The sequence below is a fragment of the Melospiza georgiana genome, chromosome 4 (assembly GCF_028018845.1).
Source record: "Melospiza georgiana isolate bMelGeo1 chromosome 4, bMelGeo1.pri, whole genome shotgun sequence".
NCBI lineage: Eukaryota > Metazoa > Chordata > Aves > Passeriformes > Passerellidae > Melospiza > Melospiza georgiana.
In genome coordinates, this window is record NC_080433.1 from 12,292,649 (window position 1) to 12,308,814 (window position 16,166).

The following is a 16,166-nucleotide window of genomic DNA, read 5'->3' on the forward strand; positions in this document are numbered from 1 at the left end:
CCAGCTCCTCTTGCTAAATTATGAGTACAAGTCTTTGCTATTCCAAAGCCTGCTAGCCATTGTTTCACAAAAATTCCTTCCTGGATTTCCCACAATAGAAATTTCAGCCTTGACACTGTATTCCTCTGGCTGGGACTTTATACAGCATCCTACTGAAGTCTTATCCCTGTGGAACTCCTTGTGCTGTCCTTACTCAGCAATTTTATAGCTAAATTTCATCCTGAACCCTTCCTAAGCTAAATCCTTTTCCATCTCTCACTTCATCTATTATTTCTGAAATATTCTCATGAATCACTAACTCCATACTCCTCTGCCCAGGATTTTACAGGCCCTGATGTAGGTAAAATGCAAGTTATAAAGTGTATGTTATAAAGTATGTCTTAGCTTATTGAGATGGAAGTTATAAAGTGTGTCTTAGCTGATTGTGAGTATACGTTATAAAGTATGTCTTAGTTGATTGCAAGTATATGTTATAAAGTATGTCTTAGCTGACTGCAGTGGAAGCAGCATGGATATATCTTTAAATTAGATGTAGTCAAGTAGCATCTACTTTCTGTTTTCCTCTCAGTGTGCTCTTTATGCCAAAATCATCTAAGCAGGACTTGAGCATCTGTGAAGCTGTGCCAATGCAGACCTCTGTCATTTGAAACCTGCTTACAGCTCTCCACTCCAAATAACTTCTGATGCTGAGACAGAACATTGCTAGCAGGGATTTGCAGAAGCCAGGGCAGCACCAATGCAACTATTTCTGGTGTGTGAAAGCTCAGGGGAGTTAAACCCTGAAATATGCTGGAGGAAATCTGAGGCACTGAAAGAAGAGGGCAAAAGTAGCATTCCTTTTGTGCCCAAAGTGAAAAAATAATGGATATCTGGGGTACATCAGCCATTTGGAATTGTTCTGATCTTCTTTTTTTAATTGCTGCAGGTTTTTTTGTGCTGGTGCAATGCGCAAATATAGCAAAATATGTTAATGGTAAACCATAATATTTACAGTTGTTGTTAGCTCCCATTGAAATCAGTAGGATTTTTTTCTAATGTCTTTACCCTGGAGATAATCCATAGAATAGAACATCAATGCATAGTTAAAAAGAAAAATTATGGAAAACAGCACCTCTGCATATGCAATATCTTTATTTTAAAGTTACATAATTGAGCTTTTGAAATTAACAAAAAACCCCAGCAGTCTCAGAACACAAGAGGAATAAGTGACTTCAACATCATCTTTTAAAACTTGCCTCTTTACTGAGATAAAAAATTCTATCCTAATTCAGTACAAAATAAAACAATACAGATTTCAGTCCAAGGCAAATCCAAAATGAGCTTTAAGACCTCTGGGAAAACGTGACTTTAGAAAAATTCTTCTAAGAGTTCATGGAGTTTGTTTTACATGAGGAGTTATCTTGTAGACCAAACACAGGCTAATAATTTAGAGACAATACTTAGATCCATTATGTCATGCTAGACAAAGACTGTTTCTATGTCTTCTTTTCACTGCTGATGACATGGTTAAAAGAAGACTTTAATGCCACTTTAACACAGAATGTTTGTGAATTGCAGCCATGTCTTTTGATGGAAGGAACTATAAAGGATTATTAGCTATTATTCTAATTGTATTTATCAGAGTGAGTTTTCCTGCTAATTCCTGGGCTCAGAACAGGAGTCCTTCCATAGACAGCTCCTACTGAGAGTTTCTCTGATAAAAACCAGCAGGATTTGGGTCATTTAGACTTAATCTGCTAAATTCAACCCTGTGGCATTTCCCTGATACTCAGTGAAGGGTACTGGGGACTGGCAAGGGAGGTTGTGTTCCGATAAAAAGGGATGGAAAATTTATATTCACAGAATTTGCCGACACTTTGGGATGGTCCCTTTAGACAAGAGGCTGCCTGGCAAGGGTGATCTGAGCTATGCTAATTTGGCAACCTGTATTTTTTTGAAGTAAAACATTCCATGACGAATGACCTTATTTTTTTGTTTTTAAAACTGTGAGGTGCTTATGCAATAGCCTCCTAAGGTAGAAAGAGACAGATGCCGTGGAATAATAATCAGCCTAATTCTTGCTGAAAATCTCCACAAAAATCTTTCTTCTTTTCCTCTTCTTTCATAGGAAAGCTGAGGATCACCTTTCCCACACAAAGACATGCAGCAACAATTAGGGGTCTCTGCATAGGTCAGGAATGCTTCCATTTACATAATCTTGGTTTTGTTCCCTTTTAAAATGTAAGTTTTGTTTGGGTTTGGTTTTTTTTTTAAGCTTTAAAGAAAAAAAGTTGTCAGTTTTTACAAAAAATAACAGCAAAAATAAGACTGAAGTTTTCTTTAAAATAAGAGAGATGCTTCTTTTGCAGAAGACATCCCTTGCAGAAGACTGTTCCAGCTGACATGAATAGTCACACGTGTCCAAAAGCTCAGATCTTCACTTCTATCCAGAGCCTGAGGTAAGCTGGGCTGCAAAAAAACCTCAAACCTGACTCAAAATGAGCAAAATCCGTGGGCTGTGTCTGAGGTGAGAAGGACCAGCACAAGTCCACCCTTAAACACATTGCCAGAATGTCCTGTTTTGTGAAGGCAGAGGAAATTCCATTTCTGGGCAGAGACAGCAGGGCACTGCCTGGGTGCTGCTTTAACCCCTGCTTTCAGCCCCTGTATCCCAACATGCTAAAATATCCTTTTTGTCATGTTTAGAGTGGCCATTTTCTGTAGTGAGCAGTCAGTCCTCTACTCTTGGCTAAAGAGAAAAAAAATAGATAACGTTGAATTTCAGAGTTTATAACAGGGAAAAACATGTTTGGACATGGGGGGAGGAAGGAAGAGAGAGCAGATACCTGGTCTGTGCAGGTATTAACATGTATGTCCCCTGCTGTCACACAAAAGCAAAAATACAACTCACAGGTTGGCAAGCTGAATGATAAGGTATATTGGGCATCCTGTCAATTGGTGGTGAAAGATTCATCACCCTCCATCCAAGCTGCCTTTAAGTTAGGTTTTGCAGTCTCTTTGCTTTCCCTCTAACAGTCAGAGATGAGAGAGTACAAAACTCAGTATACACAATCAGTGGGGGGAAAAGAAGAACCTGCAGAAATGAGAAATATGGACTGTTTGGCATCTCTCATATTTCCTTTTCTATACAAAGATTTTGGTTTGCCTAAGCTATAGAAGGAAACAGAAGCAGTCTATTTTAATCTTCTTGAGCAAAGAACGCTGCAGGGATTGCTCTGTTATCCCCAGCAGCAGCCCTGACTTTCCACACAAAAGGCTCCATCCAACCTTCTGTCTACCTCTCTGAAACAGAAAGATCATCATATGATATACCAGCAATCAGCTGGGTTCTTAATGCACTTCTCTTTGTGCATTTTGGCATGAAGGAAAAAACCCTACAATTCTTCCCCCAGTCAAACCCCACTGCAAAAAGAGCTCAGATAAGGAGGAAGTCTTTAGTCCTATGCAGAGAAATTGATTCCTCAGTCTGTGAAATGACGTATGTTAGAAACTGTGTGCAGAAGCAAGGAAAGCCCTCGCCAAGATGATGCTTCTTACAGAGCCTTCACTGCAGGGAGTCACTCCTTAAAAAACAATGAGGTTGATTATCCATTTTCATTTGAGTTTCTTAGTGGTTTGACTTGAGGGATTCAAACGATGCTATTCTGGATTTACACCAATTGGCATGAGTTCAGGATCTGGCCCCACTTCTTTTTTTAAACTCCAGCTATTTCATGATGAATAAGAGCCAGATCCTGCAAAGGCTTACTACCTGCATTAATACTCTGAGGAGCCCACTCACTTCCTCTAAGTTGTGATTGAAAAATTGAGTCTTACGGTGCAGTATTTTAGAAGCAAGCCGATGCCTTTTGGGATTCAAGCATGCCTTGACCGTACGTATTCCTTTAACAGCCTTTCTTTCAACAGCAATACCTTCACTGATTTTCACAGAATCACATGATAGATGCTGAGCTGTTATGAAGTGGTGTAACTCTACTTACACCAGTGGAAAATCCAGCTCGATATTGTAGTTCTGCTTGTGTATTCAAAACAAACACAAGAGAGAAGGGTCCCTTTATTTAAATTGTCAAAAGGCTTGTGTACTTCATTTGTGTGCTTCATATGTACTTGTGTGTTGTGCACTTCAATTGTTTTGACATCACTATGACAAAGACAATTCTAGGAAAGACATTTGATCTAGTTTTACTACTTATTTTAGTTTCTTTCTTATCTAAAAGAAGCCACAGCAGAAACTATGCTCCTTCTCCTTCTAACTTTACTAACTCTGGCTTTCAACCAGAAAACATCCCCCTGCTTTCCAAGTGCCTAAACAAAGGAAATTACAATACTGACTGCAGCTGTAATTACCAGCTGGTGAACTGATGGCATATCCTGAATACATAATCCAAGAGAATGTTGCTCTTCAATAGTAGCCCTTTCCACCTATAGTGCTGGAATGCTCATCCTTGTTTACTATACATTCATGCACACCCAATACATTTCAGTATTCACTACTAGTAGTCAAGCTTTCTTCACTGAAGATGAGACACCAGCAAAAATACTTTGTCCTTTTGGAGTGCTGGATCAGTGTCAGATGCCACGCACCAAAAAAACCCCAAACCCAACAAACCACCACAAAAAAAAAAAAGACAACCCATACGCGAGGGCGATAAGCACCCTAAATGTCAAACCGAAGCACTGCATCTGTATACACCACGTGCAATGTAATGCACCCCTTACATCAGCGAGGGCAGGAAAACCCCAGCTCGCTCCAGGGAGGATGGGGTTTTTACACAGATACCAGCAACTTAAGGCAAGCAGAAGCGCCCACAGCGCTGCTGTGCTTTGCGAGGCTGAGCCGCACTCACGGTCGATCACGGAGTTATTTATTTCTGTCAGACAATGAGGGCACGCTGCCGTGTGTGAGCACCGCGGGCGCGCTGCCCAAGGGGTACAGACACTTCTCCACGGGAACGAGCGCAGCGGAGCGGGAGGCTGATGCCTCTTGGAAGCAGCATCCTTGCTCCTCTTTGCACTGCTCTCGCCGAGAACGCATCGAGGGAGGGATTCCCCACCCACCCACACACTGCCTGTCCCTCCCTGCGAGGCTGCAGGGGGTATAACCCACTTCCCGGCTGGATGCGGGCCCGGGGGAGCCGCCACCGCTGCCCGCCCCCTCTCCCCTGAGCACTTACTCCGCTCTCCGGCTCAGGACGCCTTTGCCGATGGCCTGGGGGGTCTTGTGCTGGAGCAGCGCGGCACAGCAGCCCTTGTCCCTGCCGTCCTTCTCGCCGGGGTGCTGGTGGGGCTGCGCCGCGGGGTGCTGGTGGCCGGCAGCCCTGCCGCCGCCGCCGGGCCCCGCCGGTGCCGCTTTGCCCGCGGGCTGAGCCGGGAGCTGTTGGTGGTGCTGAAGCGGCTCGGGCTGGCCCGCGGGCGGCGGCGGGGGCTGCTCGGCCGGGGGAGCCGCGGGCGGCTCGGCGGGGGCCGCGGGCGGCTCGGCGGGGGCCGCCGGCTGCTGCTGCTGCTGCTGCCCGCGGAGGCTGCGGTTCTCGGTGCTCAGCTCGTCCAGCCGCCGCTCCAGCTCGTCGATGCGCTGCCGCTGGGTATGGATGAGGCTCTGCTGGTTCTGCACGATGGCGGTGAGCTCCTTCAGGTAGAGCACGGCGCGCACCGGGTTCTCCAGCAGGCTCTCCATGCCCCGGCCGCCGGCGCGGGCCCCGCCGCCCGCACGCCCGCCCGCCCGCCCGCCCGCCGGCGCTCCGGCGGTGGCAGCGGCGGCGCGGGATGCGGGCACGAGCACGGGCACGGGCACGCGCACCCGCGCCGCCGCGCGCTCCCGCGGCCGGGCGGGAACGGGAGCGGGAGCGGGAGCGGGAGCGGGCGGGAGGGGCCCCCGCGCGAGCCCGCCCCCGGCCGCGCCGCGCACGCGCGAGTGCCGGGAACCGGGAATTGGGAACCGGGTCCCGTCCGACCCTCGGTCCCGTCCGACCCTCGGTCCCGTTCCGTCCGTCCCTCGGCAGCCCCGCCCGCCGCCGCCCCCCGCCCACGCGGCCGCGCCCCGGTGCCGGTGCCGAGCGGAGCGGCCGGTGCGGGGCGAGCGCCCTGCGGAGCCCTTCGCAACCCTCCAGTACCCGGTCTCCGTCTCTCTGAGTGGCGTTTCTGAGTCTTGCTCTGCTTTCCTTATCCAGGATGCCTTTGCGATTTCTTTAGTTTTGGGGGGTTTTTTGGGGTTTTTTTTGTTTTTTTTCCAGAGTGATTTAAGTCATTGTGTCTAGGTTTGGCTGCCGTGTTGATAACGTCCCTGGTTTTAGCTCACCTGATTAGAAACAGAATCGTTAAGGTTGGAGATGTTCTCCAAGATCATGAATCCATCCTTTGGCTGAAAATCATTATGCCCCCTAAATCATTGCACTAAGAGCCGTGTCTGCTTCTGTTTGGGATTTCCACACTTCCCTGGACAGACTGTGCCAATGCTTAACTACTCTTGCAGTGAAGACATTTTTTGTAATACCCAACCTAAAGCTCCCCTGGAGCAACTTGAGGTCATTTTCCCTTGCAGTGTCTCTGGTTTCCTGGGAGAAGGTCCTGATCCCCACCCCACTACAGCCTCCTTTCAGGGAGTTGTAGGGAGTGACAAGGTCTCCCCTGAGCCTCCTCCTCTCCAGGCTGAACTCCTCCAGCTCCCTCAGCCATTCCTCACACGACTTTAGCTCCACACCCTTCTCCAGCTTCACTGCCCTTCTCTGGCCTTGCTCCAGCACCTCAATGTCCTTTGTGTAACCTGAATGCAGGGTTAAATGTCTCAGCAGCAGTTTCTGAGGAAAATGGATGTTAAAGGAACTTGCTTGGAATTTTTGGTGTCCTTTATGTTCTTTGGAAGAAAGCCAGGGTTAGGGAGTTTTGCTAGGGGTGTAGGTGCTGTAGATGTGAGAGCAGACAGGCAGGGCCTTTGCTGTCAGACTCCATGCAGGTTTTCTTTGTTTCTCAAGAAATACCTTCTCTTGCCCTTCTTTATCCACAGCCATAAGTATTTGCAAACTTACAGCCTTGAGTCAGAGAGACTGTGTGCTTTCTATTACATTCATCAGTAAATAACCTGGTTAAAGGTAATACAATCACAGTCAGTAACCCCTGTGTAGGTCCATGAGGTTATTTCTGTAATGGATAAAATCCTATCCAGTCACTGTGAGTGCAGAAGGCCCAGGAGGCATCACGAGCAGTCAGGTTTTGGACAAGCATGCCAGTAGGTTTGACTCATAGTACAAGCACTCTACAAGGAGTGTAGAGCTACTCTCATTTTGCCTTTTCAGATCAGCCAGACCTGCTCTGTAGCAAGGAATGCATGAAGTGAGGAAAGAAGAAATGTGAAAGAGAATGTCTGTTTCAGATGAGCTGGAAGGTGTATTTCCAGTCCCTTCTGTTCACAGACAGCCTTAGGAATGCAAACGGGTGCAAACAGAATCACCAGGATTAGAAACTGTTCACAGACTTCTCCTGAACCAGAGCTGCTATTCACAGCTCTCTTGCAGGCACTTAGAGGTGGCTTTGCAGTATCATTCAACATTGCCACATTTCCCCTGTGTGTTGGGGGAAGACCCCAGAGTGAACTCTAAGGATATGAGCATTCAAATCTGGCACATTTATAATTTTATTGGAAAACTGAATGGGAAAAGTTCCTCCATCTCATTGCCTAATGTGAGTCAATAATGTTTTATGACAGGAGATTGACTTAGCAGAAACTGGCATTATTCAGCAAGGGGAGGGATGGTTACAGGGGAATGTGAAAAAAGGCACACACAGGAAGACAGGAGGTGAAAACACCTAAGCTATATTTGGGGCAGAGTGGAAGTGATAGTTTGAGAAATTGTGCTGGCATGCTGTCTGCTTTCAAAGGCAGGACTGATCAGCAGAATTTGAGTCTTGCCTTACAGGAACAGAGTTCAGGGACAGCACTGAAATAACATGATTTAGGCATTAGCAGATTCTGGGATACAAACAGGGTGCACACTAGTGCACACTCATAATTGTATGTGCACACACAGAGATCATTGTTAGGAGAGACTTCAAACACAGACTGCTTATTTGGTAGAACAGAGGAGGCTCTTTTAAAGCTTAAGGCAAGCCCTGTGCAGAGTTCTGGTTTTGCAGTGGGCATCATGTTCCTTTGCAGGTCAGCTGGATAAAAGAGATGAAGAAATAAGGGTCATAGACATCACACTGGCCAATCCAGGTAAAGCTAGCCAGGTCATGGCATGTATTCTTAAGGAAATACTAAAGAAAAAGAAAAAATAATCCTGATTTGGATGATTGGGGCTGGGGCAAAACAGCCTGGAATTCTTGTGTCATGGTGCTTCAATGCCTGTCAGATGTGACTTTTACTGCACAGAGTGGACCTGATGTATTCACTCCCTGTTTCTGCACCTTTAATTTGCTTGGCCAGCCTTATTAGCCTAATTTGTACTGATAAATCTTTGTCATAAATTAAACAGAGACCTACAACCATGTATTGGTAAGCTAAAACCAAGCAGATTAGTAGGAAAGTAAGAAAGAAACCTATTTTCTGTGCAGATGTTGTAACTGGTGGACAAAAAGGCTACAACCAGCCCTGACCTTCCAGGTTTCTAAAGAGAGCACGTGCCAAAGGAAATGCAGCAGAATGCTTTTGTGCCTAACATGAGGGACTATGCAAGGATTTCCTTACAAAACTTCAAGAGTTAAGAGAGTTGCATAATCCTCTGTAATAAGAAAATGCAGTGAAGATGGAGTGTTCATGCAGGAGGAATCTGCAAGCACATCACCACAAAGTGAATGTCTCCTTTCTGTCTGTGAGGAAGATCCTGCATGGCTGGAAAATGCCTCCCCTTTTATCCAGCCATCACTGAGGCCGTGTGGTTGTGCTGCCACAATACCTGCACACAGCATTTGCACAGCTCTGCAGGCTGGTGAACACTGAATGGCAGGATTGTAGCCATCAGAAAAAGGGAAATGCAGACACACGGTGGGTAAATGATTTGTCCAAGGCCATGCAGGAAGCTGAGGAGAGAGGATGCAGCAGGAGGGATGAGGGGGGAGAGACCTGTGATAACACCACACACACACACAACACAACAGATCTGTGATTTCAAACATCTTTGGCATTTAGCACAAACTTCAGGTCATTAAATGCTGCTGCTTCTCTCCCTAGGAGAGATAGTATCTGGAAGGAAGCAATGGCAAAGATAAGGAAAGCCTGAATTCTGTTAAAATTATTTTTGCCACAGATAATTTGTTGGTATTGTATTTTTCAAAGTACTGATTATTTTCAGTCCATTCCAGGAAAAATAATAATGAATAATAATGGATTAATTATGTTCTTATGGAATAAAGTGGCTTTCTTATCCACTTAGCAAGGTGCTTGGGCATTGCACAGACAATTACAAATAAAGTGCAGCAGTAGTAATTAAAATAAGCATGCATTATAAATCCACAACAAAATGCAAATGAGTCAAGCCTCAGGATTTAATGGAAAGGTCTAATATGACATGATTTAATTTTATATTTCTTTAGCTATTTAACTCAGAGTAAAATTAATCCATAAATAAAGGTATACTAAGAAGATAGGGAAGGTAGTAAGTGTTTCAACTGCAGAAAAAATTTCACTGCAGAATGTTCTTGTAACATTTTCTGAGAGGTCCTAATCTCGCTGTAATTTTCAACAGCTCACTGAAACCTGATGCAAGCAAATCACTCCAGCCTTTTTGACAGGTAGAGACTTCCCGTGTTTTTCCATTTGAAATTCTGTTTGAGGCATTCCCTTCTCAGTTACACTCTATCTCCTTTTGGACAGGAGGTCATCACAGCAAACCCAGGCAGTCTTTTCCTCATTTCTTGCATTTGATCCCAATTTCCCCCACCTTCCATGCCTTAGCCTTGCAAGGTTAACAACTTCCCCCTGGTAATTCAGTATCCAAAGTGCTTCCAGTTGGAGAAGCAGGGCATATTGCTTAGGTTCCCAGCTATGATTCTGTGGACTTATTATCATAAGCTTATGATAAGATTTTTATACTTCTATAAGACCTGCATCTCTATTGACTTTGTTTGAGGAGAAAGAGAATTTAGAAAGGTGTGTACAAGGACATGGAATAGAACAAAGATTATTTGTGTTTAAGATTAATCCTTGATCCTTAAAGAAGGGCACATTTAGAGTTGGCCAACTCACCTTAATTAATCAAACATTTTCTCCCCTTCTTCCTGTCAGAAAGGTGAAATCCCCACAGCTGATATTTCCCCTCAGATCTAAGTTCTTAAGGAGAACACACAAGGAAGCATAGCACAAACCATATAAAACCCTACAGAACTAGAGTAAAAGATAGGAGGTAAGGGATGCAAGAATCATGGTCCTGTATTTCCATCTTTCATTCTGATTTTATGGGGGAGGATGGGGGCATTTTCAGGGGGAGGATGGGGGCATTTTCAGTCTCACCTGGAAGTTAGCAGCTGCTCAAGTAAAGGTTCTCATAACTGCTTGCAAACAGGCTGCAGACCAAAAAGAATTCTGCAGGAATTCGATTAATAATCTCAAAATAGAGGAGAGAATCAAGACAATAATAATGTTCTCATGCATAATTTATAGCAGAGGAAAAAAAACAAAAAGCTTCTCCTGAATGCTTCTTTCACTCAGGCTTTTTTCACTTGAGGCTGCATCCAAAACTGTTCAGATCAATGAGATGTTTCACCAGCCTGAGTCCAAGCCAAGTCACTCTCTGCTGACACCCATTAAACAGATGGATAAAATGAAGCTAACACAAGAGAAGAGTGCTGCCCACAGTCACACAGGACACTGCTCAGTGCCTGTAATTAGAAAACATTGGAACCAACAGCAGTGCTCCCAGTGAACACTGAAAAAGTGTTCTTTGGGTTCTCTGGCACCCTCTAGTCCAGCACCCAAAAGCCAGGTGTTGTGCTCTGCAGTGCTGGCACCTGCAACAAGGTGAAATCTCTCTGTCTCTCGTGTTGTGGCTGTTGAATTGTTAATTCATGTTGATACCATAAAACCAGAAGCAATGGGAAACATCCCAATTTATAAATTAGAGAGCTGAGATATAGTAAGGGCAAATACTTCGGTTTCTTTCAGTTTTGGTTGAGTATTTTTCCTCTTCAGTTGAGTACAGCTAAACTGCAATGTAAGTATTTAAAACAGCTGCTCATCAGGAGAAAGTACAAATTCTGGATTGTAGCCTTAGTTGAGATGTGTGGTTTTGACACATTTTAAAATCTTGACTGTGTTTGAACTGTGCTACTGCAGCCCTCTGTTATTTACTTCAAATTCAAAGGAATCAAGGTCTCTCTTCAGACTGCACTTCCCCTTTTCATGTTGCTAAATGTTACATTATCTTCTGCCTTTTTCATGAAATTAAGCTTTGACCACTTAATTGATTAATTCTAGAGAGCAAAAGCTTCACAGAGACATTTCCTTCAGAGTCAGTCAGGTTTTTGTTTGAGCTGACAATTGTTCAGTCTTTTGTAAATACTGCAGTAAAATGAAAAAAAAAACCAACCTGAATATGAGCTTGATTCTCCCAATATTATCTGACTAGCTCCTCCAGATTTCAGAGGGGACAAGTTCATGTGATCTGATCTTGTGTAAGATCACAGGGGAAAGAAAAAGATAAAAAAAAAAAAGAATTTGAATAATCTTAAGTGTAATTCATACTCCAACTAGAAGTTTTTTCTGTAATGGCAGATACCAAATATTGTCAAGAGAACAACAAACATTCATGAACAGGATGCATTTCAGCTCAGGCTACAATACAGCATTTTTCTGATGAGCAGCTGTTTAAAATATTTATTTCAGCTTAGCTCTTAACTGAAGAGAAAAAAAATAACTTAACAGAAGAAGCAGCATTTGTCCCTACCACATTTCAACTCTTTATGTTTGGTATGTAGAAGACATTTTCCCTTTTGCTTCTAATTCTATGCTATCAGTATGACTTAATTCAACAGCCTCAACACAAGGAAGTTCACCTTGTTGCAGAATTCAGCTTAAAGCAGGTAAGACTGCAGACCATAACACCTGGCTTTTAGCTGCAGGGCTAAAGAAGAAGACACCAGAGGACTCTTCCTGGCTTTTCTCAATCCTCATGTGGAGCACAAAGAGCCTTCTCTGATCACAGAACCTCAGTGCAGTCCTGGTCACCTTGACAGGGTGGCTTTTGTGGTCTGGGCTCAGGTTGCATAACAGGGGGACGCAGATGCTGAATTCTCAGGGAAATTAGGGCCAGGACGAATCAATAAAGCATCTGGCCTGATGTGCTACATGCTGTATAACCTCATGCAGCTTGGAATATGAGTTTAAGAAAAACATATCTCCAGAAATGCTTCTGGTACTACTGGAAAGATAGAGAAAGGTAGGGAATTTGTCTCCTTCCATGATGTTTTGTCACTGTGGTTGATCTCTGTCATGGTTGACAAGTTGGAATATTTTTCTTATATTAAGTTATCCTTTTTATTTTCCAGACATGAGTAATTATGCCGTTCTCTACCAGAGTAAAGAGCTCCTTGGTCCTAAAGTTTGTTCTCTCCTTGAAGATGACTGATCAGATCAACTGATTATATTATTTTTAACAAGATAAACGGACTGATCTCTTTAAATGATGTAATTTTATGAAAACTTGAGTCCTTGGAGTTTTTTGGCTTTTGAGGTAATCTCTCAGCCTTCCTGCTCTGCAGCATGGACCAACCAGAGGCAGCCCAAATGTTTGCTGAAGGGGTCGCTGCTGAGATGTGCTGCTGTCTCTTGTTGCTCATTATTTATGGGGTCAGGCTTTTGCTCAGGTCAGCTTTTGTCTTCAAATCTGCTTGTAGACAGGATCCCTTCTGCTCAGACAGGCTGTCTTGTGACAAGTATTTCTGTGTTCTATTTTGGTGTCTGAAAGAATTTCAAGGAGCATATTGAACAGGCAAAACTCAAAACTGAAAGAACTTGCTCCAGACTTTTCTTTGAGGAACTCTGCAGAATTGTTTCAGAGATTCATTCCACAGGGTAGAATCTCTGCCTCATGCGGAAGACACAAAATAGCCCTCTGTTTTGGGAGACCCATAAAGAGCAGGAGGTAGCTCAAATGGTGGCAGATCACAGGTCCAGCTTTTGTGTTGCATGAATTAGCTTAAAGTGAGGTTAAGCTCTGGTGCAAACCATTCAGTCTCGTGAATTTCTTCACAACTGATGGGATTTGGGCAGTGGTTGAAGTCAATTTGGTGATAAGGCAAGCAGCTGAAAACTCCCAATATTTACCTTGTCCAGAGAGAAATTCCCCACTGATTTTCTGGCTACCTTATTTGTACACCTCTCAAATAAGAGCAGCCTAGCAGATCTTTTCAGATAGTGAGCAGAAGTATGTTCTAAAAACAACCCTACACTCATTTTTAAAAGATGAAATAAGGAAAACAATGCCCACAGCTCACAGCAGCACTGCTCTGTGGTTCCATCCATTGCAGAGATAACAGTTCAGGTACTCATTCCCTCTGCAGTGCTCACCTTGGGAAGCAAAGAAATGGCAAAGGACAAAGGGTCCTGTCCCTGGAGGGAGGGAGGGAGGGTTAAGAAGCCACAAAATCTGATGTGGATTGGGCAGCATGGCACACAGGGAGACTGGTGGAGGTGATAGAATTAGGGACTGAGGATTCACAGGCTGGGCAGAACTGAGCCAGGGGGAAGGCTGATATTGGGTCTGCAGGCAAGACTGCTGTGGAGGTTGTGGAAGAAATGTGAATGTGCAAAAAGAGGCAGAAAGGTACCTAAAGGGCTCTCAGTAAGCTGAAGAGAATGACTGAATATTTGTTATAAAGACATGCTGAGTACAGTCAAAAGGAAGAGTCAGAACTTGAAAGTTGGGTTGAAGTCCATTTTGTAAGAGTGTGTAGGTCTGGATCCTAAAGGAGTCACAGCTATTTGCTGATGACTTAAGTTATGATTTGTTTAAAAGCTTCCCATCTGTTCAGGTTTGTGCTCTGTTTGACATTGAAATTACTGCTGGATGGATGTCATAGAGTGGTGATTTTTGACACATTCTCATTGGGTTTTAACTTTATGTGATATTCTGGTCTTTTTTTATGGAGATCAGCACAAAAAGGCAAAACACAACCAACTGTGACAGAATATATAAAACAGAATGAGCTGCCTACAGATAAAAGAAAACAGTCCAAAATAATAGAGACCAATGTGAATCATGACCAAGAAGCTTATTTGTAATAATAAACATGTCATCTGTGTCAGATAAACAAATCACAAATATTTATTAAGATAACAAATGGATTATAAATAGAGAGACATCACAAATTCAGATCATGTCTCTCAGTGATAGCAGATATGAATTAGCATCCATATCTGCCAAAATAAATCTGGCATTCTCACAGAGTCATCATTAAAAAAAAAAAAACAAACAATAGTAACAATAATAATAAATAAAAAGAAAGAGGGTGCAGGGGAGAGGGCAGACAAGACAAGCATTGTTTTTTTCTTCCACTAGTATGACATAGTTTAGAGAGATCAGGCTGCATTAGCTCTGCTAAACATGATGTAAGCATGACAATGATAAGAACTGGAGGCAGGGTTGAGGGAGAGGCTTCCCTGGTAGCTGCAGTTCTGACCCCAATCCTATAAGCTGCTCCAGGCAAGCAGGTGCACGAGGCCTCATTTTGAAATCAGTGAGTTCAAGCCAAGCACAAAAGTCTGTCTGGCCAAAGCATCAGCTGCCAACTTCCATTTACCTCCTTCTGCCACTCTTTTAGATGCAGCTAACACTTTATTGATATGGTCTGAGTTTTGATATAATGCAAAAAATATGATATTTATTCTTTAATTCTGCTTGTGAAATGAAGCCAGTCAGTTATAAAAATCAAAATTTATTTTCTGGAGAACCTAAATAAAACCAGTTGTTCTTAATGCAAGCCTGGCATTATTAGTTTTTCATGTTGTCCTGAGCTCCTGGAAATGCAGAGGCTGAGATTCTGCAGCAGGAGGGATTCTTCCATAACATACATTCCTGTGTTTCAGACCATAGATTTCAGGACATAAACAGTACTGTACCAGACTAAACAAATCAGGCTATAAAATACCAAATGTGACTGAAACAATATTGGGCTTGGCATTAATTTTTTTGTATTTCCTTCCCTTCTGTGAAGTTAATGATGTGTCCTGCTGCCTATATTCAAAGGAATGGAGGGACCTTTAATGTAATAGTCTGCCTGTCCTGGTTGGATTTCCAGAGAGGAAAAGGAGCAAAGCTATTGCTAGTGCTGCTCCAGATGGACTGCTCTGCAGTGAAAAGGACAAGGTGGAATGCTGTGCCACCATTTGCCTGACTGTCAGGAATACAGGCAAGAGGATGGGGCCAGACTCTCCTCAGAGGGGCTCAGCAATGGGATAAGAGGCACAGGGCACAAACAGAAACACAGGGAGTTCTACCTGAATATGAGGAAAAACTGATTTACTTTGAGAGTGACAGAGCACTGGTACAGGATGTCCAGAGAGGCTGTGGAGTCTCCTCTGGAGATCACAGAATCCCTGGGTTGGAAGAGACCTTCAAGATCATTGAGTCCAACCCATTCCCTGACACCTCAGCTAAACCCTGGCACCCAGTGCCACATCCAGTCTGTTTTAAACACATCCAGGGATGGTGACTCCACCACCTCTCTGGGCAGACCATTCCACAACTTTATCATTCTTTCTGTGAAAAACTTTTCCTAATATCCAACCTTTATTTCCCTTGATGCAGACTGAGACTGTGTCCTATGGCTCTGTCAGTGCTGCCTGGAGAAAGAGCCCAACCCCACCTGACTGCAGCCACCTTTCAGGAGTTGTGGAGAGTGATAAGGGCACCCCTGAGTCTCCTTTTCTCCAGGCTAAACACCCCCAGCTCCCTCAGTGGTTCCTCACAGGGTTTGTGTTCCCAGCCCCTCTCCAGCCTCGTTGCTCCTCTGGACACACTCAAACATCTCAATGTCCTTCCCAAACTGGGGGGCCCAGAATTGGACACCAGTTTAAAAACCCAGCTTGATATGATCGTGTGCAACCTGCTTTATCAGGGAAGTTGGGCTAGATGATCTCCAGAGGTCCTATCAACCCAGGTCATTCTGTGATTCTGTGAATTAAGCCCAAAATAAAGTCAGGACCTCTCAAGTGTAAATGCCAGTCAGCACAACAAGAG

General features: G+C 44.0%; 2 protein-coding genes across 4 annotated transcripts in view; one reads left to right on the top strand and one right to left on the bottom strand.

Annotated features, from left to right (window-relative positions):
- IQSEC3 (IQ motif and Sec7 domain ArfGEF 3) overlaps positions 1 to 5,703 on the bottom strand; it is a 98,957-nt gene extending 93,254 nt beyond the window's left edge. The window contains exon 1 of one of the 2 annotated variants that reach the window (XM_058023416.1): positions 5,175 to 5,703. In XM_058023416.1, coding sequence (XP_057879399.1) covers positions 5,175 to 5,674 — 500 coding nt within the window. In that variant the 5' untranslated portion in view covers positions 5,675 to 5,703. The remainder of the gene's footprint in view (positions 1 to 5,174) is intronic. The other variant, XM_058023417.1, reaches the window with a different exon arrangement.
- WASHC1 (WASH complex subunit 1) overlaps positions 5,508 to 16,166 on the top strand; it is a 56,923-nt gene continuing 46,264 nt past the window's right edge. Inside the window, exon 1 of one of the 2 annotated variants that reach the window (XM_058023429.1) lies at positions 5,508 to 5,618. In XM_058023429.1, the coding sequence (XP_057879412.1) occupies positions 5,585 to 5,618 (34 nt within the window). In that variant the 5' untranslated portion in view covers positions 5,508 to 5,584. Of the gene's footprint in view, positions 5,633 to 16,166 lie in introns of both variants that reach the window. The other variant, XM_058023433.1, reaches the window with a different exon arrangement.